The sequence below is a fragment of the Pyxicephalus adspersus genome, chromosome 2 (assembly GCF_032062135.1).
Source record: "Pyxicephalus adspersus chromosome 2, UCB_Pads_2.0, whole genome shotgun sequence".
In the NCBI taxonomy this organism is placed as follows: Eukaryota; Metazoa; Chordata; class Amphibia; order Anura; family Pyxicephalidae; genus Pyxicephalus; species Pyxicephalus adspersus.
Genome location: NC_092859.1, coordinates 53,362,198 through 53,388,540, shown reverse-complemented (window position 1 = coordinate 53,388,540; position 26,343 = coordinate 53,362,198). Strand labels below are relative to the sequence as shown.

Here is a 26,343-nt window from a genome sequence, read left to right as displayed (position 1 = left end):
AAATACACAGTCACAAATATCTTTCCAGACCTTATCCAGTGTTGTAAATTTGCTACTCGATTTTAGTTACAGTATACTAGTACTAAAGTAAATCTTTATGGAATTGTAAAACAGTTTTTTTAGTGCCTCATCTCTAAAAAATATATAATGCTAAAAGGGTTCTGTTTCTCCTGGTTTGTCCTGATGGGAAAAGGCAAAGTATGGCATATTTGGAGGTACCAGAAGAGTTTATTTGGTAGGATGACTCTCATTAAGAGTTTGAAAGTGTTTCCTTCTAGAAAATTTCCTAACAGGTATATATTTGTCAATAATAAAATATAAATCTGTATTAAATAAAGCAGGGCAGTAAGGGATTGGTTTAACACTGTAAAGAGATACCAATTGACAATTGCAAGACTACTTCCTGTTGTGTGGGGCATTTAGCCCTTTGTATAGTGGGTTCTATTAGGCCTCATTTGAACCCATCTATGATGTCTTTTTCTGTGTATCACATTTCTGAGAGTGATCAGTCATCAAGCTTTAGAGTATTTCTGGAAAAGCCTGACACCTACTTAACTATGCCTGAGGGAAAGCATGTTAGGTATTGAATTTAAGGAACCATAGAGAAAAGAGGTAGATCACTAACAAAGTTATAAAATATACCACTTGGCACCCAGACTGGAACATCTTGAAGAATTATAAGATCTAGCCAGCAAAAACAGTATACTACAAAAAGATACTGAGAAAAATATCTCCTTTTTCTTCTTCTCTTGACTATTACTGTGTCAAACGGTTCTGTCTTTGATGCATTATCCCCCAGCACATCATTCCAGAAGGTCTTGTGTCTGTTCAAAGGCAAACTTTATTATTGCTCTAATGTTCGTTTTGGACATTGAAAGCATACTCTCAATGCAGGGTAAATGTGTGCAATTTCTTTTTTTTGTGATGCACTTTGACACACATACACTGTTAACTTTTTTTTTTTATATATATTTTCAGATCCCACAATGAGATTTTTGGGTTCTTGGGGTCTTCTTTCAGTTTGAACAGTCAACTCTTGGGCTGAATTTGAAATCTACACCATTTGTAGTTTATTTTGCTTACAGTGGAATGACTCTGCATCCTTTTTTGTAAGTGCCTTAAAGGGAACTTTTAATATTGGCATGATGATACAATAATATGCCAATAACGAGTAGAACCAACGCATTAGGTTTTAAAAAGACAGATTCCCACTGTATACTTTCTAAGGAAATGTAATCATTGACATCTAATTTGATGGTGGCATAAGAGTGTACTTACTTTTTTGTGAAAAAAACTGTAATTTTGTTAAGCTTCCAGTTTATTAAATATTGTAATGTTTAATTGTATCTATAATTTTTACCTATAGTATTTAGGTGCTCCGGTAATATTTTAACATGTTGCCAAATTATGTAAATATTTTAATTAAACAAAAATATTTTACTGATTTTGTGTACACTCACATTTTTGAACCCTCTGTAAAGAACTTGGAGCTCTCGTTTTGTGAAGTTTGTTTGTGCTTCAAGTTGTTCCAGACCTTCTGGCCGATAACAGATTGTTGTCATTTCCAGTTCATCATCTATTTTGTCTGAAAAAAAGAAGAACACAGCTATTAGATATTAATAAAAAACCTTACATACTAATAAATATGTTATGAAGATTCTTCTGTTTCCAGTTCCAGATTCCAGAAATATGCTTAACATATACTTTGAGCAACATAATACTGTAGTGCTTATCTTAAAAAAATACTGATATTGATCAGGACCCTAGGACTTAAGCTACGTACACACTTCCAATTATTATCGTCGGAAAACGAACGACGAACGTTCCTGCACGATATATATGAACGATCGTATAGCACCGATACTGCACATAGAGGTAACGACACGATCGTTCGTAGATATTGTACACACAATAGATACGATCGTTTAAGCGATAGAGGAACTATGTGCACGACAGGAAAGTGAACGGACGTTCGTTCATCACGCATGCTCTGAACATGGACGATCAACGAACGACCGTACACACGAACGATGTTCAACGATCGTCGTCCAATCCGATCCGCCAGTCCGGTCGTTCGTTTCCAGCGACTTTCCTCGTTCGTCGGCGTCGTTGGTTACTTTTTTACGAACGATTTTTTGCCCAATCGATCGTTCGTCGTTCGATTGGAACGATAAAAATTGGAAGTGTGTACGCACCTTTAGGTCATAGGTCTAGACCGGAGCATGCGCAGTTTCAAGCCAAGGACACTGTGATCCTCGCACACATAAGGCCGGATCACAAAAACTCTGCCTCTTTATGTATTGATATTTGGAGATTATTTTTTTTTCACATATTTCTCTACTTCTCTATATTAAAAGATGCATATGTTATTATATTGATATCCTATATATTGTCTGACTATTCAGCATCCTATAAATTATTTGACTATCCTGAAAACTTTTCAAATTACCTGTAAACGTTTTACATATAAACTGTATATAAATAAATATATATATATATATATATATATATATATATATGTATATATATATATATCTTTTCAATCATCAGTTTACTTGTGTCTATATATACCCCTGAGGAAACCGTAAGGCAAAATGCGTCGGGTTACGAGACGTTTCATGCCTAACTCTCAACACCAATAATCTATGGTCATCTCTGTTTTGTCTAGACCTATTACCCCGATCCTATGCTGTCTTAAAATGGGCATGGGAACACTTTTCTATACATCAACTTCATTGATCATTGATTTATATTATTTGTGATTTGTAAATACACCTAGTGATGTTTAGCCAAAACCCCTGTTCTTCGTATTTTCTTCTGTTTATATACTTTCTTCATATTTAAGGGGTGGCACAATTTTCCACAACCTAGAAGGGTGTAATTTGTGACTTGCACTTCACCGCTGAAGAGCCATATGTTTATCCAAAAAATTAAAAGTCACAATCATTTTTAAATATACTAATCTGGAAAATATAATTTATTTAACTTGGCGCTGGAAGGATTTAAAATAAGTAAACTTATTTCAAGTAACTATGTTTCCATGATCGTTGAAAACAGAATGCAGATGCATGGCTGTAAAGATTAATTACATTTTTTTAATTTTAATAGCGCTCTGTGTAAGCATTTCTTTCTTCAAATACCTATATGTATGGGTTTGTAGATAATTAATAAGAGACTACACAGACAGCTCTATGTGCTGGTTATGTTATTTGTTGACAAAACAGTTTTTTGGGGGCAAGGTGTCTAAGAAAATACCTCAGGCTATGTTTAGGCTGACAAAAAGGTTGCGATGCAGTTGCTGTTTCCACATGTAAAGTGTACCTTGGGGGAGATGCTAGCTTTAACCTGTAGAAACTTCATAGAGAATGAATGAGGACAGCAGTGAGTGGTAAAATGGGGCCCCCCACTGCTGCCTACTGTCTTATCTACAGACGCTGTGGTGCAGTTTCACAGAATTGCCTGATCCCAAGGCAGGTCTAAACATAGCCTTTACCTTTAGACTGACCAACATTGTTAATGTGATATGGTGGGCAGCAGAATCCAGTTTAAAGTATCTTCTTTGAGGCTCCTCCTACTCACTCTTTCAAAACTGTCATTTTTCTGCATTCCCTAGTTTTTTCTCCTACACAAAAAGGGCCTAATAACACCCTAGAGAAGGCTAACAGCTTCGGAGCTCCCATCCCATCCGTTCCCAAGTCAACTTTCCTTGGGGATTTTTGGTAATTGAATATTGACATAATAGTATCATGCAGTTGCTGAAGATCTGTCACTTGCACATTCATATTACGAATCTTTATTCCGCCACATCCCAGAGGTGCTCTGTTAGATTGACATATGGTTTCTGTGGAAGTTATTTGTGTGCAGTGTACTCATTGTTATGTTCAAGAAATCATTTTGAGATGATTTGAGCTGACCTGGCATGTTATCCTGCTGGAAGTAGCCATCAGACGACAGGTACTGTGCAATCACAAAAGAATGAACATGGCCAGCTACAATACTAGACTCAATTAGTACTAACGGGCCCAAAGTGTGCCAAGAAAATATTTCCCACACCACCAGCCTAAACCATTGATACAAATCAGGGTGGATCCATTCTTTTATCTTATCACAGGAATTCACAGCGAAAAATCAAGATTCTATAGACCAGGTAATATTTTTTCTGAGCAAAATGTAGCTTAGCTGTCTAATCTCAGTTGACAGGATTGGCAACTGGTGTGACTTCCTGCTGCTGTAGCCTGATGCAATGTTTGAGGTGTTTGCTTAGAGATGCTCTTGTGCATACATTATTTGTAAGGAGTGGTTATTTGAGTTACTGTTGCCTTTTTCAGCACAAATCAGTCAGGTTATTCTGCTTGGACCTTTGGCATCAATGGGATATTGGGGAGAGCAACAACATCAGATTTTTCCTTAAAGATATAGAAGTAGAGCCCAGAGTCCTTCTTTAGGGTCTGTGTCTTAAAATATGGACACAGGAACATAAATTCTTCCTTATCAGGAATCCCTCTCTGTCATCAGATAATCCACCAACACACTCAGAATCTGGCAGATAATGTAGTAAAGTGGTCTCTGACTGACCTCTGAGCTGTATCCGGAACCATATTTATTAAGACTCGCAATATTTCCATCACACGGTTCCATACAAAGTAGTAGGTTGCTGACTCAGCATGAGCATTTTGAGACAAATAATTTTTCTCCTAGACCTTATGAAAGCCTGGAATCCCCCATTAGTTTGTCTTGATAAACCATTAGTCCAAGACGTGTCTAGTTTGGTCTTGTTGGACTCCATATTTTGTGATAACTTCTAATCTGTTGTTTGGCAGTTCATAAAACCTGAAACTGGAATTATAAATGTAGCTGACTTAGGTGTGTCCACAGAGCATCATAATCTTTGTGAACACACCCTCTCAGACCTCCTACACCTTGTGGTCATCGGACAGTCCTATCAGTCACTCCCCTGGGGATTGGCATAAAAAAAGCCATGTACGTCTTTCAGGGGAACACATAACAACGACATTGACAGATTGAGTGCTGCAGAGAGCTCAGTGACTTTGAATCATAACTGAACTTTGTTGTAAACAGCCTCGACCAAGGCAAACCAAATTTTCCATGAGTATATTTCATTGTTATTTATTTTTTGATTTATAAAGTTGTAATTGAGAAATTCAGAATGTAACATCAACAAACATTACAATGTCACCAGATTCACGAAATAACTTCAAAATAACAGTATAATTGTTTCCACTAGACAAATATCAAAGAAAAACATCGCCATTCAGAAAAACAAAAAAAGTCCATAGTAAAAAAGTAAGTCCCGTTCCAAAAACAAACATAAGTTTTTAATTGTCTGGGGAAAATAGAGGATGGTGAGGTATCAGGGGGGAAGAAGGGAAAGGGAAGATAAGGAGAACAAAAGAGGGGCTAGAGTTGTTCAGTGGGAATGTATGCCATAACATATATAATTTGAAGGGAAAACATTATTCATAAACATTTGTATATACATTTATCGGAATGCAATACCAAGAAAAACATATCTTCAATTCTTTATCTGTTAATACAATAACCTGGAACAGTTCCTACTAAATGTTGGAAGGGCAAAAACTTTCAACCAAAATGACAAACCAATAGGCCTTTACCTAGTGAATTGAAATAATTACTCGTATAATACAAAATTTGAAACCCCTAGTCTTGGTTACTTATATCAAGGTATTGAGTCCTATCTTTGAGTAGAATCCATAGAGCCCATATTTCTGAACAAAGAAGGTGTATCACGAAATCATGGTAGATCTCCTCCATTGAAATCAACTCAAATATCTTTAGTAACCAACTTCTTAAAGGTGGCTCATCAAACAAGGACCCTTCCAACAGCACAGAATCAGTGCCTTAACTGCATTAAGGAGGAAAGGCACTATTGAGTGCCTATATCTGCCAATAGATAGATCTGTACAATAAAAGTGAAAGGACCATGGGGTGAATACTAAACATACTCCTAAAATCAGTTCAATCAAATCAGATAATCTTTGAATAACATTGGGGAACAATTTTGAACAAATTTTTTGTTGACTTCAATTTCTAAGCTTATTTACAGTGTAATATTGATCAGCATGAGTTGAGTGATTTGGGACTATCGAAGAAGGCTTCAGAACTAGCATCAAGACTGCTTGAGAAAAACATACTTGAAAAAGGAACAAAGGTATCATACTTTAGAACCAGAGAAATTGCATTTCTGCAGTACTTTAGAACTGACAGTGGCTTTGTGTATTGCCATAACATACCTGGTTTAATGAAAGATTTGGGAATTCCAATCTATAACTCAACTGAATGGCGACTATTCATCCATAGTTTAAAGCAGAGCTCAAAGTGTGTCCGCCTACACAATGGAAATATATGTGGGTCAATCCCAATTGGCCATTCAGTTTCTATTTGTGAAGAATATGCAGACATAAAGAGTGTCATTGAGTTGTTGCAATATCACCAACACATTTGGGTCATCTGTGTTGACCTTAAAATGGTATGCTGAAAAACTTTGGTGCAGTCAGTGATGAGCATGACTCAAAAATTAGTAAAAAACAAGTGAGGCATAGGGCCCCGTGCGCCACAGCCCCTCCAGCACAGTGACGAAAGAGATATACGGTACAAGTGTGCAGGCACTAATTGATGTCTTATGCATCAAAGGCATTATAACTTTCTTTTGGGATTTGTTCAATGTACAATCAAAATTTTGCTCCCAATGACCCAGGTAATCAGGATAATCAGGATTTTTTAGATTGAGCAAAAGCTTAGACAATATGGAAACTAAATGTGAGGGCTTATTTTTACCATAGAACAATCGCTCTAGAGGTGTGAATTCAGAAATATGACAGATAGGATGCAGTAGAAATATCACAAAATGTTGCAGCTGAAAGAGCTGCCAGTTGTGGATCGGTCTCAGTGCTACAGGCGAAACAATTAGTGAAAGTGGGTGGATAGTATCATTATGGATTACCAGGTGCAATGTTAGCAAAGTTTCAGGAGTCTGCCTAAAAATCATGTTGTCCTGGCCGGGGGGGAAATAGGCATGAATTGGGAGTAAAGGTGAATTATATTTCTACCCCTGCTGTCTATGAATAGCATCCCACCACTGTAGTGTGGTCTGTGTAGAATGGGAGGCATCTGGGCCCAGATCCCTATACTGTTTGGGCAACTATATAACTGTTGCCTGGTTTGCAGAGCTCAAATATAATTCCATCTTTTGGTAAAATTATTATAATTCCAACTGAGTACCCTATTTAGTATAGATGCAATGTCTAAAGTCTAGTAGGCCCAGGCCTCCTACTGTTTTAGGACGATGTAGTGTCTTCAAAGAAATCCTGGGTCCTGGGGGATACCAGACAAATGAGGTGACCAGACTACTTAAACATTTGTATTATGAAGTTTTAATCTAAATAGGGAGCATTTGAAACATATAGAGTATCCTGGGAGAGACATTCATTTTCAAAACATTTACTCTCCCAATTCAAGGGAGACATAACTGTTTCCACTTCTAAATGTCCCTCCTAATAGCATTTATTATGGGAGTAGGATTTGCTAGATAAAGTCCGGCCAATGATGGCATAACCTCAATTTCAAAATACTTAAGTGACTTTGATTGCCATGCGAAATGGACAATTGGCTTCATGAATACTACTTTTTGTTGTGGTACATGGATGTTGAGGATTTCTGTTGATTTTAAAATTAGATAATTGGCCAAACTCTTCAAAATCTGCCAGTAAAACAATGGAGTAAAAGCGTATTGTGTACAGGAAAGGCCCCAATGATATCCCCAAAATCAGAGGGGACAGAGGGCACCCCTGCCTGGTTACATTAAACAGGTTAAAGGAAGCCAACAAAGTTCCATTAATACAAACCAGTGCAGATAGGCACAAATAAAGTGCCATAACCCAGCTAAGCATTTTGGGCCTGAGGCCCATGTGCTTTAGCAATATAAACAGGTACAGCCAGTCCACCCGATCAAAGGCCTTTTTGGCATCAGTAGATAAGAGAAGGGTGGGCTGGCTGTACCTCCGCACATAATGAATCAGGGAGAGAACTACCCATGGCCTCCCGTCCAGGGACCAAACCTCTCTGGTCTAGGTGAATCCAGGAACGTACCACTTTCTGCAACTGTAGTGATTGCTGGGTAATAATGTCCCAAGAGAATCCACTTCTTGCCATCCAGTGAGTGCTGGTTTTGATATACCCAAAGTGGAGCAGAAAGTAACCGGGTCTTCTGGGAAATCTCAACGATATAGTATGCCAACTTCAGGTAGCGTAGCCAGAAGAGGGTGTGATGCTTAACGTCTATCCAGAGTTGCTTTTGCAAAATCCAAAAATGTAGTGATAGAGGCCCCATCAAAATACAATGTAGAGAAAGCTTTTAGCTACTCCTGTATGGCTGCCTTATCATCATAGTGATGGAGACGACAGATAACGTTCCTAAATGAATCTGGGGTAGCTGCCTTGGCTCTGAGAACTCTGTGCACTCTGTCAAGCCGGAGTGGGGTGGTGGGTAGAGATCCCAAGATCTGGTTCAATATTTCTCTGATAATGTCCTCAAGTTGATCAGGGCCTGTTGATTCAGACATTCTGCCTCCACCTATTCTCCAGATCCTCTAGTTGGTAAAAGTTTGGTGCTTTCATTTCTACAGCAGCCTACCCTTGAAATTTACCCTTGAAATACAAGCAGTCCCCGGGTTACAAACGACATAGCTTTTATAGGTTTATTCTTGAATTTGTAATTAAGTTAGAACGGAAACATTTTTTTTTAATTTACATTAAATGCAACTAGGACAAATATTATTTATTTTTAACCTTTTATACATACTTAATTTTCTTTAAAGGCTTAGACAGCAGTACAACCTTAGGAAATCTTGGTATTAGATAATAGACTTGTTGGAGAGGATGGAAAAAACACAGAAAATAAATTCCAGAGATGAGTAAGAGATGTATATTCTCCTTGAAATCAAAACAAAAGTTGTGTTATGATCCAAACCTTCTGTTCTCCTAAAGGTCATAAACTCTTAAAAAAAACAACACATTGTTTTACCCTTTCATTGTTTCATGCTGTTGCATATTCAGGAAGGACCTTAACATTACCTGCATTTTGCTCCTATGGAATATTTGCATTTTTCATATTTGCACCACTGCATTTTTCCCCAAAAATATTTCTACTTTATTGTCACTGATGGGCCATGGAAGTAGGAGCCATTTACAATTTCTTTGAAATTCAGCAGACTATTACTCTGCTCCCTATGCCTTTTTTGGACAATAACATTCCTATTAGCTTTGAAAATAAACAGACATTATTTGCAAGATTTAGTCTTTAAAGCAAGCAGTTCATTTAAATTCCTCAGTATTTTGCCTCCCTTTTCATCCTGAAAGGAGTAGACTATGCTGGATCCTAAAGATATCTAACCACTTGTTGGAGTTATTCTTTTAAATGCAGATCCCCAATCCAATAAAGCCCATACAAAACTTGCTGAGAGCTGGTAGTGCCTCACGTTTCTTAATGCCTATTGACCTGAACTTTTTATTATTATTATTATTAAACAGGATTTATATAGCGCCAACATATTACGCAGCGCTGTACATTAAATAGGGATGGAAAATGACAGACTAATACAGACAGTGATACAGGAGGAGAGGACCCTGCCCCGAAGAGCTTACAATCTTGTCTGAATTTGCAGAGTAATGAGTTGTGTATTTGTACGGTTGTATTTGGGGTGATTATGAATTCATTCACAACAATGCACATTTAGTTTGGATAAACAACCCGCCCACTCAGACTCAAGCCAGCGATGGGAGAGTGGGTGGGTTGTGTCCAGAGACAACCCACCGCCCTGAACCTGCAATCCATACAGGGGACCCCCCCCCCCCCCCCAGGGCCGCAGACCACCAAAATTTTTTCTCGGACCACCGACCGCTGCCCCAATACACCAATGAAAGATTCAGGAGGAGCAGGGGACTGCAGAAAACATGTTTGGTACTAGCAGTCTGGCATGTGTCATATTGCCTCACTTAAACCCTATGAATGGCAGAAGCAAGCTCTGGCATGGTAGGCAGGTCCGTGCTTCTGTTAAACAGAAAACACTGTTTTTTTTATTCTGCAGTTTTCATTGCAGTGGGAACTGCAGATTTTGTGGGGGAGAGAGACAATCTGTGTAGATTTAGGAGCTTGGATAATGGTGGTAAGCGGGCTAGTTCACTCTGAAGTGTAATTATAGATAATGGTCAGTGCCACAGCATTGGGAAAGATACTGCACATTTTTTCTACTGTTCAATGTAGGGGTTTCAGTGCTGGCACTAGCAATGGTCTGCTAATAAAGTGAAACTAGGAAAAAAAAAAAACTAGAAAGGAATTAGGACGTAAGCATGTTGAAGCTTTGGAAGAGTTCATGACCCTGCAGAGGTCAAATCAAACTACTTCACTTATTAGAATTACCCCTGTAAGACCACCTGCTTGTAAACTGAATCTGTATACTCATGTACTGTATTTTCAAGGATGGACCCATTTTTTGTTGCCAAGAAAACTAATGCAATGCCTTATAAATGAGTTGCTTGAATATATTTTTAATCATTTTAAAACAATTTTTCTTCTGAAAGCTATCGTAACAAAAAATACATCAATATGTGCATTACAAAAACCAGAGACTATTTTACAGAGTGCATTGATAATTTTGAGAGTATTACAGAGAGGAAAAAAAAATAAGTACATTATAAAGAGCAACAAGACATAAATAAGTGTACTACAAAGATCAAGGAGACATCAAAGATATATAAGAGAGGGCAGGAAAACAAATCTTTTGGTATATGCCACATCCCTAATAACATTTTTTTTGTTACTGCCACATAACATATACTGTCCAATCAAAATTAACTCAACCCATTTCACTATGTTTTTACTCAAATAATGTGGCTCCAGCATGTTGTCTCTTTTTTTCCGGTTGTTATACAGTGCCTATGAAAGAAAATAATTTACTTTGATCTATATAAGATGTTGATAGCAGTTAATGGAGGAAACTGACAGATTATTATTATTTTTTTTGTTTTATAGAAAATATTGTACATCTATCCTGTTCGAAAGTATTCCTGATGAAGCAGATTCTATTATCTGTGAATTGTGTTGAATAAAGCTTCATGTTCAAGACAGTACATGTTTTGAGGCAGAAACCAAACAATACACAGTATAGATCATATGCTAAATATGTAGATACAAAGCCAAAACCGCAACATCTTTTATTTATTTAGGTTTAATTATTAAAACATTGTTGCTCTTTTATATTTGATTTTTATTTGTGACATTGAAGGAAGTATTGATGTCTTAACAGTCCCACCTTTTGATTGTATATTGAAAATAAGTCAGTTCTTTGTTGGCTCTAGCTGTGCTGTGATTGTGACTGAATGTACAGTAGAATTGTGTGCAGAACATTCCATGAGTTACTTCACCTCTGCACCACAGAACTCTCATCTCATTGCAAGTGCAATCAACATTTACCTAGCTAAAATTGCCACAAATGAGAGTTTACAGTCACTAAACCTGCAGGGAAATCAGACCCAAATTTCCCCATGTGTACTAAGGACAGACGACTGCAGATTTAACATAAAGACAATTATTTTTAAAATATTACCATGTTAAAATTTGTATTAGCTTTTAGTTACCTAGTTTACAAGACCAATATTCAATATGCCGCTACCTTCATACCCAGGTTCCATTGCATCATTTAGGAATAAAAAACTACCTATACCACATAAATTAGAACTCCTACTTAAGTAGAATATGGGCTTTTATTAGACACAAGTAGTTCCAGAAAAACAAGCAACAATATTTCTTTACATATTTGAATTTCACTAGCCACAACACCCATGTAGATCACAGTTTTCATAAAAAAATTTTTACACCTTTGCTACCTTGCTTTAATCTAATTAAAAAGTTACCATTATAAAAAGTAAAATGTGTGGTCTAAGGGCCAGTTATTACTTTTCCAATATTTTTGGTAGAGGTGTTTAGAACAGATAGATTCAAAGTATGACCTATTCTGGTCAGAATGGTCCAGAATTCTAAATTGGAGATCAAGTCAGAATTCAGATATAAATGTATATTTTTGGTGAACATTTAGCCTGGTGCTGTTGCTATTTAGTCTAGGTGTTGGCTGAGAAAAACGGTGCTGAAAACCAATGATCTGAAGAACTGAGCGATGCTCTCTGCCTCCCCACAGTGGGCCTTCATCCTCAACAGGATTGCATACGTGTCTACTACACTGATAAGATGTGTCACCTACTAGCATCGTACCTGGCAATTCCTCCTCCAGTACTTCCTCAAGCTCTTTATTTTCTTCATCCTCTTCATGTAGCCCACTTCTCCCTACCTCCTGCTGTAGCAGCCTCTGAAAAGTCCCACACCTCACTAATGCCTCCATGGTTGCAAGGCAAAGGATACTAGTCTTTTTTGTCTTCCCCATACTGCATCAAATCCACAAAGGCTTCTAACATGAACATGGGCAGGATAACATCATGGATATTGTTGTCTTACTGGATGACAAATTTAGTTACCTTCCTCCAAAGGCTTCAACAAGGGACATGTGTCCCTAATAAGCTGTCACTGCCTTTAGCCAAGGAAACCCAAGCTTCCCATTTTTGTGCATATTTGCTTGTAAATATGGTCCAGAATATGTAATGCTGAATTCTACTGTAACATCCTCATCTCTGGTATTCCACTAACCCAACTCTCTCCTCTACAATCTATTATGAATGCTGCAGCCAGACTTATCCATCCTTCCCACCACTCCACTTCTGCTGCATCACTTTGTAGTTTTCTTCATTGGCTTCTATTTCATCTTAGAATCAAATTCAAGCTCCTGTGCTTTCAAATCCCTGCACAGTTCTTGTCCCATTTACCTTTCTGACCTGGTAGAAAAATACTCCCTTAGCTTCTCTCTTCGCTCCTCCAAAGACCTACTAATGACACACTCATAACCTCATCGCTCGCACTCCAAGACTTTTCTAGAGCTCCCCCGACTCTCTGGCAAATCCTCCCCCATCCTATTTGTCTAGCTCCCACTTTCTGCTCAATTAAAAGAGCACTCAAAACCCATCCTTTCAAACTTGCCTACCCATCCTTGTCCTTGTCTCCCCACCTCCTAGATTGTAGGCTCTTCGGGGCAGGGTCCTCTCCTCATCCTGTGTCACTGTCTGTATCTGTCTGTCATTTGCAACCCCTATTTATTGTACAGCATAATACGTTGGTGCCATATAAATCCTGTTTAATATTATTAATAATAATAATAATAATAATACTCTGGGTACTGAGAGTTTGGTTTGGCCTGGGTGTGTGAAAGATGAATCTGTGTCAAGATTGGCAATGGTATGGAATGGTATGTTTTTTTAAATTATACTTTTACTTCCAACAAAAATGGCCGCAAAGTTCTTGCGAGAATCCGCAAATCCGCATCTCATGTGGTATTTATAGGCCAGACGTAGGCAGGTAAAGTCCTTTTGTGGCTTGCTGCTGACGCCTCGCCTGTTGTCTACCTTCACCTGAAACTGATCCAAGTAAGTCTGAATTTTAAAAGTTATAGAGACTCTCTATTTCCTTTTTCAACATATGTGGAGTCACTTAAAGATTTTTTTATCTCTTTCTGGGTACATACTTCTCCTTTCTAATCTTAAGTAAATACTCTTTGGAGGTATTGGTAATCCTTATGAATCTTCCCCTGTATTTTTCATATCCTGATCCCCATATGGTATGGTAATCCAGTAAATCAGTAATCAGCACTTGGGCCCACTAATATTTTTATTTCTTTATTTTAACATCTAAACCACCAGTAAAACCAGTCCATTTTCATTTATTTAATTTTTTTCCCAGTGATACTGTGCAGTGCAAACCTATTCCCTCACTCCTCTAACAATCTAAAATATACTTGGAGCTTAATGTAAGTAAATATTGTAAACCTTCTTGTATTCACCGTGGATACTAGTGAGCTCTATCACTCTTATGCACATTAGTAAAAAAAAATTATCTTTTCCTTATAACAGCTATACATGTCTCCTTTACTTTTGATGTGTTCACCCGATGCAGATACGATTTCAATGACTTAATGATGCCATATTTCAGTTAAGGCAAGTCAATAAAATCCTTTTCTCCCCTCCCGATGGCTGACATTATATATATTTTTTAAAGTTTTTTATCTACTTTTCACTACCTAAATCTCTCCCCTCTCCACTCCTTTTCTTACAACAAAATAATTTCCATTCCAGCTATTTCAAATCCTTTATTCAATTTCATCCACATTGTCTGCTTTGTGTTGCTGATAAACATTATAGTGGGTACGGTGGATTTACTAAAGTCTCTTACTTTTTTACGATTTTTTCACCTGTTTGTTTCCCTTGTTCTTATATACCCTTATATTGAACAATATATACCAATATTCACATGACCCATTATCTTTCTATAGTTCCATACATAATCTCCCATTTTTCCCTAATTGGGATAACTTGGCTTGGAAGTCTCGCAGATGTTTTTATCAACTCTGTATCACTGTGACTTTATAAATGTAAGTAACCATTTTCAAACTTGATACATTTTTTGAATTACATGTACTACTATTCACATGATTGTATGTTTGAATCTAGAACTCAATGTTCTTTTCCTTTTCCTTTGTTGTGCTTTCTTTCCACTCTTTATCCTTCTATGTGATACAGCTTTAATATTCAAGTTAAACTTCAATCTCAATCCTCCCCCGAAGAAGGGCGAAATGCGTCCGGCACTCGAGACCTTTTTAAAAAATTGAAGTTGATATTTTTACTTGAAATATGAAAATAAGTGTATGTAATCACAGACTTTGATTGCTTGTATATCATTAGCTAGTTGATCTATGTATGGTATAGGAATATACTGTATAGCATTAAAAAAAATTTACTTTTTTAAAAAAAAATCTGCCTATAAAAGCCTGTCTATCCCTCCATAACTACATATACTAGACAGCATGGAGTGCTGCAAACTATCCTCAGAAAGTTAGTGCATATTTCTGTTACAGCTTTGTGGGGTGAAAACCTATGTTGGGCTTGAAACTGGTCAGTTATGAAGTAGTCACTTGTCACACTCACAAATTCACAATTGTGTGGCCATTGTATTCCTAATTTAGATTGCAGTGCATTATAAAAAGTGTCCAAGCTGAACATATTCCCCTCTTAAAGAAACAGAGACTTCTTGCTAAAGATGGAGCTTTTATTGACACGTGAGAACAATCTGATGTGGCTATTGTTCAAAAATTGTTATGTTGTCCATGAGTTTATAGCATCAAAAAGATTAGCATAATTAGAAAGAAACAAACCAGGATATGAGTTTCTACTTTTTAAACTGACCAATAAAATGGATACATTTAGTGCAGTATAGAAACAGTTAACCTTTTTTTTAGGAACCTACATAAAACGTGGGGTTATGTTCATTGTCAATAAACAATTGGTCACTATCATGAGTTCTTACCTTATTTTCAAAAAGAATGTCCCCACCAAATAGTCATCAACCTATGTTGAATTTACCACCTCCCAGGAGTATACAACAAACCAATAAGAAACATGACACAAAGAAACAAACACCCATATGCTGGGGTAGAACAAAGCAGGGAGTTTCAGTGGTATCCGTCAATAAAATAGTCAAACACATTTTTATTAATACAATAACGATAAAAAACATAATTTGTTTTCACAAAAGCAAAAACAATACAATAAAATTATTTTGGAAGAACTTCTATAAGTAGACAACATTTAATGAAATTACAGTCGGATAAATTTTGAACCTAATGCGTTTCACAGAAAAAAGCTTCTTCAGGGGTAATGAATATAACAGACTGATATGTTTAAGCTATAACAAGAGAAAATTACGTGTGAATACCTACAAACGAAATTAATGCCATATGAAAATACACAAAATTATTCACATAATTTTTAAAGTTACCCTTCGTTGTAGCACATATACACATTGAAAATCAGAGTGGATAGAAACCTTTAAAATCAGAGGATTGTTGTAAAACCACTAATGGGTATCCTCACATACTTTGGATGGAAACCGAGGTGACAATAAAAGAGATCATTGTATATGCTAACTCATAAACCTATAAATCATATGGATGCAAATCTCAAGACCTGTAGTTTCAATGCTACAATCATTTACCAAACATTAACTTGTTAAACACAATGTGCAATAAGGCTAATTTATGTGTATATTTCACTCAACTTATTCATAAACTCTATAGTTATCATATCAGAAGGATGAGGGTAAAAATAAATAAAACTACAGTTACTCACCCTTGGTGTTCACAATATAGACCTACGCTGCTCATAACCAGAAGACAGCCATGTGGTAAAGCTGCAACATATCAGATGGGGAAAAAAAGGCCAACAGTGCTCTTCTACGTCATTCAGCAAGAGGGACCTTGTGTATTTGGATTCCTGATCTCCCGGAACCCAAAACATTTTGCACTATGACAAAAATGCCATATAATACATATTTTTGTTGAAAAGCATAATATGTATTAGGATAAATATCATAAGTGCTTTTTGTTTTCCTGCTGTAATCCTCTATATTTTCTATTAATGATTGCATACAATTATATATACATTCCAATTGTTTCCTTTCCATTTTGTCTTTTTTTCCCTCAATGAACAATAATTATTACACAATAATATACTACTATTCAGGCACCTGTCATTTGTTGTATATTCCTTATGTTACACTAGCTAATGCAACAAGACACCACCGTGGGGGCACCGATCGATGCCGCACCCTTGTCTATAGAAGCTACAGGGTGCCTTGACCAGCCGTCCCAAAATCCCAGTCATCCTCCCGTCCTCTCCCGTTGGGTTTATCCTTCCTGTGAGGGGATATGTGTTTTATTATGCCCACATCACTCCCACCGGCCGGGTCTTCTTCCTATTAAGGTAAGCCCACACTGCACATGTGTAGGCATCACCTATCTGGAACAAAACACTGAATGTTGGCAACAGGCAGCTGTAGGTAAAGTAGTATTACAGCTTGCTACAATTTAACCACAAATCTGATTGTCTAAGCATCGATAACATTGGTGCAACTACTCTTCTTTTTATTTTGTTTTTGTATGTTTGTATTGTAAGCTTGGACAGAAAGGATGCCATTTAAACATATAATGCCTCTATGAAGAGACATATTTTTCACCCATATATAGATATTTTAAATGTCTATTTACAGCCAAAGGCAAGGTAAACCATTGACACCTTATAAAGGATTATGTGATTTATTTATATGTGCACTCACAATAATTGGACACTGCCTTCATTAATCAAATGATTATTACAAAATGGAGATAATTTTAAATTACCTAGTTTATTATGTGTTGAGATTTTAATTATTACTACTTGACAGCAAAGGGATACCTGTGAATCCCCAAATACTCTAAAAAGTAAAGAAATTTGTCGCTAATATACTCCTGCTGATGTTCCTGTGACGCATCAAGTGGGGGCAAAGACTACTATAAGTTGATGTCTACAATACACCTTGGGAGTTAACATTTGTAAACATATTTGTGCATTTTGTGCCAGCTATGACTATGTATAAAAATTATTTGCAACAATTTTAATATGATCGCCATAATAAAATAAAGGATTTGTATCATTTTTCATATTTATGCCTTAAAAGTCTCTATTTTTTTTTTGGGGGGGGGGGGGGGTTGCTCAGAGAGCTTCCTTGTTTGACATCAGTCACCATGTTCCTTGTTCTTCCCATCATGTATTTTACACTATTCTGGATGGCGGGTTGCTGCCTTTCTACAGTTTTTTTTTCTATTTTTTTGTAATTGCCAAAGTTTCTCCTATTAACTATAGTAGGTAGTAAGTAGTACTAAAGGTAGTAAGTAAAACTAAATACTTGGACTATTCCAAGTATTTAGTTTTGCTTGTTTATATTAATGCTGATAGTGCTATCTGATGATTTTAGTATACCATAGCATGTGATTCAATGGGCTGACTGTCAAGAACTTCCTGTCATATGAGTGTTGTTTTGGCCTTCTCTTTCTCCCTTAGAGATTTTCTTTTATTTGGTTTTGGATAATATTGTTTTTAGTCGTGATGTCCTTTCTAAATAGGAATTTCCCTATTTCCCCCATTTTGCTTCCCATGTGAAATGTCCCAATATCTGGGTATGCTCTCAGTGTCTCTGATTGTTTGCCACAGTCCATTTTACTCGGGTCACTATAGCTGGTATATACTGTTTTTTAACTTTGAAAACTCCCAGTCTTGTTATCTTGTTATCAGTGTTTCCTAGTTGACCCTAAGGTGAAACAAAAAAAAAAGACATAATACAGGACCAAGAAGGAAGATACCTTTTAGTTTCTGGCATCCTGTATGAATCTTTCAAGACCCTCATGGTTTATTATGACCCTACAGATGGGCGCTGAACTTTTTTTAGGATCTCCCAGTCTAAGTTTATATCTTGTGTGAACGTAAACTTATAATGATGAGTGAGTCTAATTTGGCCTTAGACTGCACTCTTGATAAAACTTCCCAAGTAACTTACAAACACCCACAGAAGTCACAGATTAGCTAAACGTCTATATACATACGATTTATTGAATGTATAGCAGAAATAAAACCCTTCCTCTAGGGATTGTGTTAATTTTTCTGTGGCTCATTGTCAATATGCTCACATAGATCATATTTACATTTGATCTCCAACAGTTCTTGCATTGAAGAAGCTTGTATTCCTTCTAATTCATTGTTTGATTATAAGCCTGTTCAGGTTTCCATTAAAAGATATAGGGTGATCATCCTCCTGGGTTCTTTTGGAAACTGAATTTATCTTTACTGGCTATCAAGACGATGTGCCTTTCTCCCTTTCTCCCTTACTAAGCTTGTTAACATTTCCCATGTCTGGGCAGCTTACAAAACCATTTTTAAAGGAAACCTAATTCCATTATCCTTCTGCATTAAGAAATCACATTATGAAAGCAATAATAAAAAAATCCAGGACTTCCATAAGCTTCCATAAGTCGTAGTCCAAGCATAGATTTTTTTTGTTTGCAGGGACAAACCTGGCTCCCTTTTGGCGCATTAATTAAATCCTAAATCTCAGCTCCTTGCCAAGCTTAAACTATTGGATAGCTGCTCTTCCCAGAATCTTCCCTTGATTTTACAGGCTTTTCATTATTTCTTGAGTAAATTATATAAAAGCCCACTGAGGGTGGTATGCTGAATATGAAAAATGTCTTTCCTCTCTCCCTATCTATGTAATAGAAAATTTTCATAAAGCTCCCTTGGAGGCCATCTGACATCTCAAACTCAATAGTGCTCCTGCCCCAGATGCCTTCCCAAATGCATATTACAAAAGGACTCGGGGAATTCTAGCCCCTCATCTAGTGGAACAGAGAAAGAAAAGCTTGACCGGCTTTGGTGTGGAGACAGGCGGCAGGCAAATGTAGTCCTAGCAAGGTTCAGGTGTAGTCAGGGTCTAGGCACAGGTCAAGGCAGACAGCAACAGACATGTGAGATGACCAGGAAGTGTTGCATGCTAATTCAGGCAGAGACAGAGAGTTAGTCATGTGCTTGGCAGCTTGACGAGGTAGACAGACGGAGGATGGCGAAGGATGGTTCAGTGGGGAGTGCTGTGGGAACTGACAGGTATTGTGTTGGCTTAAATTAGTGTTATTTTCAAGCCAGTAAAAGACCATTTTGAAGTGGGCAAATGTAGACCTACTTTGCTCATTGTGATCCTAAACTTTTGACCACAATTTTGTTGGTCAAGCTAAATTCTTTTTTAGGTTGGTATATCTACCTAAACCAGTCTGGTTTCATACGTTTTTGCCAAGCGTCTGACCAGCCCTCACGTTCCATAATTTTTTTTTCCTAATAAATTTACACTGGGATGGAGAATACTGTAGAGTAGTGATGCTTCTTTCTATTGACTTACACAAGGCCTTTGATAGCATTGCACAACAACAATTGTGCTACTGAGAATAACACGTGATTTAAATGTTATCAAGTGTGCTAATTCCAAATCTGAACTCAGAATTTGCCTATCACATACAGAGTTATACAGTGGGTGTGCTATAGCTGTTCAAATGGTCGGCAATTGGGTAATGTATTTTTACATGGGAACATTATAACAGTTGCAGCTATCACTATGCCTGCTGCCGCCTCAGCTAAATCACGTCCCTTGGTGGCATGCATGTTCCAGCAGTGGCTGGGCATGTCTGGGCAAGTCAGTGAGCTGATGTCAGATATAGGTAAATAAGGCAAGATGAACCAAGGGCTTTTCTCTTGTGCGAAATCATCTTACTGGATAGTACAGCTGTTTTGAGCTAAAGATGTGTAGGCGCAGCTGTGTTAATAAACCGGACAATTTTTTCTACATTTGTGGCAAATATGATTGCAAGAGATTTGCTTACAAGTATTACTTTGGATGTGAAATTGGAGATCAGGATAAAAGCTGGGCACCTCATATCTGCTGTCAGGTGTGTTAAGTTGGCCTAACACAATGGTTGAATGGGAAAAGGAATAAAATGGCTTTTGCTGTACCTATGGTTTGGCGTGAACCAAAAGACCATCACTCGGACTGCTACTTCTGTATAAGTAAAATTGCTGGGTTTTCGAAAACGACTAAGTCAAAAATCATCTATCCTGATTGTGAATCTGCTATGAAGCCAATGTTACATGATGCAGAGAATCCAGTGCCAGTCCTTCCTACATCTGTTGTTACTGACAGTGACATGTCGGATGAGGTACACAGGATGATGTTGATGTTAATGAATGTTATGAACCCCAATTTGAAGAGCCTAAGCCACATTTTATAAGCCAATCAGATTTAGATGATCTAGTAAAGGACCTGTATTTGTCAAAAGAGAAGTCTGAACTGTTAAGCTACGTACACACTTCCAATTATTATCGTTGGTAAACGAACGGCGAACGATCCTGCACGATATCTGCGAACGATCGTATAGCACCGATCCTGTACATACAGATAACGACACGATCGTTCGTAGATATTGTACACACAATATATGCGATCGTTTGAACGATACAGGAAGTTACGTGCACCACAGGAACGTTCGTTCATCACGCATGCTCAGACCATGGACGATCAATGAACGATCGTACACACGAACGATGGTCAACGATCGTCGTCCAATCCGATCCGCCGGTCCGGTCGTTCATTTCCAACGACTTTCCTCGTTTGTCAGCGCCGTTGGTTACTTTTTTACGAACGATTTTTGCCCAATCGATCGTTCGTCGTTCATTTTGAACGATAAAAATTGGAAGTGTGTATGCAGCTTTAGTCTCCAGTTTAAAGGGGTGGAACTTGCCACAAAAAGGAACAACAATTTCACACTTTCGTGATCGTCACACAAAGTTTGCAGGGTATTACAAGCTGGAAAATGACATCTGCTTCTGTACCGTCGTGAGTGGTCTGATGATGGAGTTAGGTTGCGAATACATACCAGAGCAGTAGAGATTGTTCATAGACTCAAGCAAAGCAAGTTTGAAAGCTGTATTGCTTCATAAAGGTAATGAAAAACCTTCTGTTCCTCTTGCTCATGGCATTGGAATGAAAGAGACATGCAAATCCATGGAGGTCATTTTAAAATTAAATATCTATTCAGAACACAAGTGGAACGTTTATGGTAACCTGAAGGTGGTGGCGCTCCTTCTTGGCCTGCAATTGGGATATACAAAATAAATGTGCTTTCTGTGCTTGTGAAACAGTCGTGATGACAGCAACCATTACAAAGTAAAAAAAATGGCCACCCAGACCTGAACACACAGTTGGCCAATACAAAGTTTACCAATCGCCATATTAAACTTTGATTAATGAAAAACGTTGCCATTGCAATGGATCGTGATGGTATGGGTTTTCAGTATCTGAAGGACAAGTTTGGAAAAGTTACAACAGATGTTAAACTGAAAGCAGGCATTTTTGTTGGTCCCCAAATCCACAATTTGATGCGTGATGCCACATTCAGAGACAAACTCAATCTATTTGAACTTGCTGCTTGGGATTCATTTGTGCTAGTTGCATAAAAAAACGCTCTGGGCAACCAAGCGAGCTGAAATACATGCTGAACTCATGAACAACATGCTAACAGCATACCATCAACTTGGTTGCCGAATGTCCCTTAAAATTAATTTCTTACATTCCCATCTGGACTTCTTTCCACAAAATTTGGGTGATGTGAGTGATGAACAAGGGGAGAGGTTCGACCAGGACATTTCTGTTATGGAAACAAGATACCAAGGCTGGTGCAACCCCAACATGATGGGCGACTACTGCTGGTTTCTGCAACGGGAGACAGCGGAGAACCACAAATGCTGCAATTCGCATGGACCAGTATAATTATTGTTCTAGCATGAACCAGTGCCTCGGATAAGCCCCCCAAAAAGGTTGAGAAAGTCTACCTGTAGTTTCTTTAGGGCCTGCAGAGGAACCAGGAACAGAAGGACTTTAAATTAATATAGATCAATTTAGAGAGGCAGGTCAGCCAAAAAAAGGAGAGATGATATGAACAAATGGGAAGAGGTGATAGGCCGGACAGTGAATTTTGATGAGTGGTTGGAGAACTGGAAAGGGAGCTAATAAAAGCTCTATCTGTACGCTATATAAAGAAAATCTGTACAAGATTATTTTCAGATGGTATCACACTCCGGAAGTGCTCCAACGGCTATTCCTGGGCACCGATCCCACCTGTTGGTGTTGTAGGGACTCCCGAGGCACCCTGGAGCACATCTTCTTGTTCTGTCCCATTATTCAAGGATACTATTGCTTTCAGAGGTGGTCAAACTGTAGATATCCCTAGAACCTCTCACTCATCTTCTAGGCAAACCTTTTAAGACATTGCCAAAATTTTCTCATAAACTGGTGTCACATATCCTAGTGGCAGCACGTACACTGATTCCCTCCAAGTGGAAAGCTACTCTACCCCCTTCCATGGAGAATCTGTACAAATGGATTCAGGAGGTACGTCTTATGGAGTATTTCACTGCTCTCCTTAGTAACACAGTAGACAGTTTTAACAAAATGTGGGAAAACTGGGACCAATACTATGCTCAGTTGTTCAGCTGAATACCCAGGTCTTTTATGATTTATGTTATTGCCACATTACTTACTCCCTCTCCCCTACCCTTGGATCTTGGATCGACTGTTTTTGTCTCATTATGTGTGTCCTCTTCTACTGTTTAATGTCACCTTTACTGTAATTCATCCATTTCAGGCCTTTCATTGTACAGTTGCCCCAAACCAGTTTTGCTCAGGTTCCTTTTCTTTGATATTTTATTGCACTTTATTGTTACTTATTGTTTTTCTATTTTTGTAACATTGTTTGAAAAATTCTCAAAAACACGATTTCAAAAAAAAAAAAGGGAGAGATGGTACAGTTTCCACCTATATAGCATTTCCTGAAATTCTGGAAAAATAGAGGAAAAGTCTGTGTATAAAGAAGGTTTTAAGAGAGTATAATATTGAATTCAATTGAGTTTACATGTAAACGGAGATACATGCCAGAGGGAGGAAGTAAGTGAGGTAGACATATTCTTCAGACTATCTTTAGATTCAGAGATGCACAAATTCCAATTATCTGATCGTCATTGGTGACCCAGTGTAAGCTATACATTTTTTTTTCTTTGTAGCAAGGATTTTTTGTAAGAAAGCGGAGAAAGGGAATGGAGACTCTTGCTATTCTTAATAACAAATTGCCAATCCCTAAGATTTAGGATATGATAAAGGTTTCCAGTGCTCAGTCCAGGTATTACTGGATGAGTATGCAAGAAAAAGAGGGGTAAACATCATACATTTAATTATATTTAGAAATTGAAAAATCTGTGGTTATAATTCCACATGAATGGAGTAAGACGATTTTTCCTCTTACCTCACATAGATGATTTTAGTGGCTGCTTAAACTTATAGGGTTTTCTCAGAAAAAGGCAACGTGATCAACCGTAGGTTGATGGAAGATGGTGTCCTATGTCAGTGTTTAAAACAGGGGAAGGATGTATATATTTATCAATACATGGAAAAATATGAACAGTGAAGGTTATCTGAGAAATAATTAATAATACCACTATGATATCAGACACCAATAATATTTTTGTACTATAATTTCTTTTAAGGTAAACATATGACTAAGTATATTGTATTAGACTGCGCAGAGATGGGTCCTGGATGGGAAATATGTCTCCCTATTATATAGAGCATGGTCACTTTAAAACCAGGGTGTATGCTGGTGTAGTCCAGGAGTAGTGGAAAGCAATTTTGCTACAGTTGCTATAGTAAATTTATTTTGGGGCCCTGGACTCTGGAATGGGAAAGATGGTACTCAGTGGGCCTTCGTATTACACTAAGATACACCCAATGGTTTGGCCACAGCTGACAGGAGGTCTGCTATAAGTAGCATAGATGTGATTTCAGGCAGATGAGTGAAAGTGCAGTAGGTAGGCTGGAAACAAGCCTTTGTGCAGGAAGCAGCTGAACAGTGAAAAGTTTGTTTAAAACTTCAAAAAATTACACTTAAAGGACCTTGCTCCTTTTTACCATGGAGGTGTTGGTAAAGCAGCTAGCAATGGCCACTGTTCACATACAGCAGATTATGGCGGTTCAGCAGAAAGCCACTGGTGTCCCTCAGAGAGTCCACCGCAGGACAAGCTGTGGCCATGTGGGAGACCACTGAAACCCAAGCCAGAATGTTGTCAAAGGTGGTCCAGCAGCTTTCTATAGGGTGTGAATCAATGGCTGTTGCCGCTAGCAACTGGGCTTATGTGGGAGTCAGCCATTTTATACGGAACCTGATATTAGCAGATGATGTACAGGCCTTATTCCTGTTGCTTGAAAGGACTGCGGAGCAGGAGGGGTGGCCTGGAGACAAATAAGCCAGCTGTATTGCTCCTTTTCCTGGCTGGAGAGCTATAGAAGGCGTACATCAGCCCTGCCATAGACTCAGCCATAGACTCAGACTCAGAAAATCTATGGCTGGGAAAATATAATGGACTTACCACTAGTGTTGGTGTTCGAATTCGGGTTGTCCCTATATTCGACCTGAAAATGGCCATTCGAATTCGATCAGACCCGACCCGAAAAACACGGAATTTGACTTTGCAAATTCGTGTTTAAAAATATGTTTTTTTTAAAAAAAAGGCGAACTCCAGATTAATTTTTAATGGAGTTTTTCCATTGAGAGTTCATCTGAGTTCAGTTTCCACGGTCACCGGGCTGTACTTATCATTGATAAGTGCAGCCCAGGGAGCATGAGAACATGCGGTCACAGCTGACTGAAGGAACGCAAGTTCTTCCAATCAGCTGTGACTGCAGATGAACTCTCAATGGGGTTTCTCTATTGAGAGTTCATCTGCAGTTCAGTTCCCACAGTCAACGGGCTGTACTTATCAGCCCGGTGACCGTGGGAACTGGAATGCAGATGAACTCGATGGAGAAACTGTATTGAGAGTTCTACTGCAATCCCCAGGCACTAGAGTTTAAGTAACCTATAGTGCCCCGGGATCGCAGTGGATTCTCAGGGCTGCATTCATTCTTGCAGCCCTGGGAATCCTCCTGTTTGCGATTCCCAGGCACTAGAGGTTAATTACCTTTTAGTGCCCAGGGATCGCAGTGGAACTGCAGAAGAACTCTCAATGGAGTTTCTCCATTGAGAGTTCATCAGCAGTTCAGTTCCCACAGGCTATTTGATCGAATAGCTGCCAAATCAAACACTCAGCTATTCGACCAACACTACTTACCGCCAAGGTCACAAATGTATGACCTCATACAGTTGGCTACAAAAAAGTAGCAGCCTGAGCTCCTGAGTAAACCCTAGATGGTGGAGTGTTTTGTGCTGGACCGGGTAATACGAGCCCTGCTGGTCATTTTGCAATGATGTGTTAGTCATTGGAGACCCCAAGTCCGCAGACCAACCTGTGGATATGGAGAGATACACTGCAGTGGAGGAGCTGCTCTCCCCAGCAAGCGTCAGTGACCCATGCCACGAGTGTGCTTGGTGTACCAAGTTGTTTTTGGAACTCTGGGAGAAGAATCTGACGTCCGATAAAAAAAAGGCATTATAGGATTAATATGCCTAATGTTCCAAAAAGTGACAATAATGTTAACCATCCAGGACAGGAACCTGGGATGAACTCTGAGGAGAGGGAATGTACCCCATTACAGGTCATGATTTAAGAAAGATAAAGAGGAAACCTCTTCCACTCCTGGTAATCCTGACGTGGAGGTATTGAAGGCGGCCTTTGGTCTGGCCCAGATGTGGGACCCCACTTTGGTTAATTGCACAGGAACAGATTTCTGTGGTGAGAGAAGTGCCCCAAGAAAAT

General features: G+C 38.3%; 1 protein-coding gene across 2 annotated transcripts in view; it reads right to left on the bottom strand.

The window, feature by feature from the left end:
- KCNIP1 (potassium voltage-gated channel interacting protein 1) overlaps positions 1-26,343 on the bottom strand; it is a 189,554-nt gene that overhangs the window by 72,560 nt on the left and 90,651 nt on the right. For both annotated transcript variants that reach the window (XM_072400798.1, XM_072400797.1), the window contains one exon: positions 1,461-1,585. In XM_072400798.1, coding sequence (XP_072256899.1) covers positions 1,461-1,585 — 125 coding nt within the window. The remainder of the gene's footprint in view (positions 1-1,460; positions 1,586-26,343) is intronic.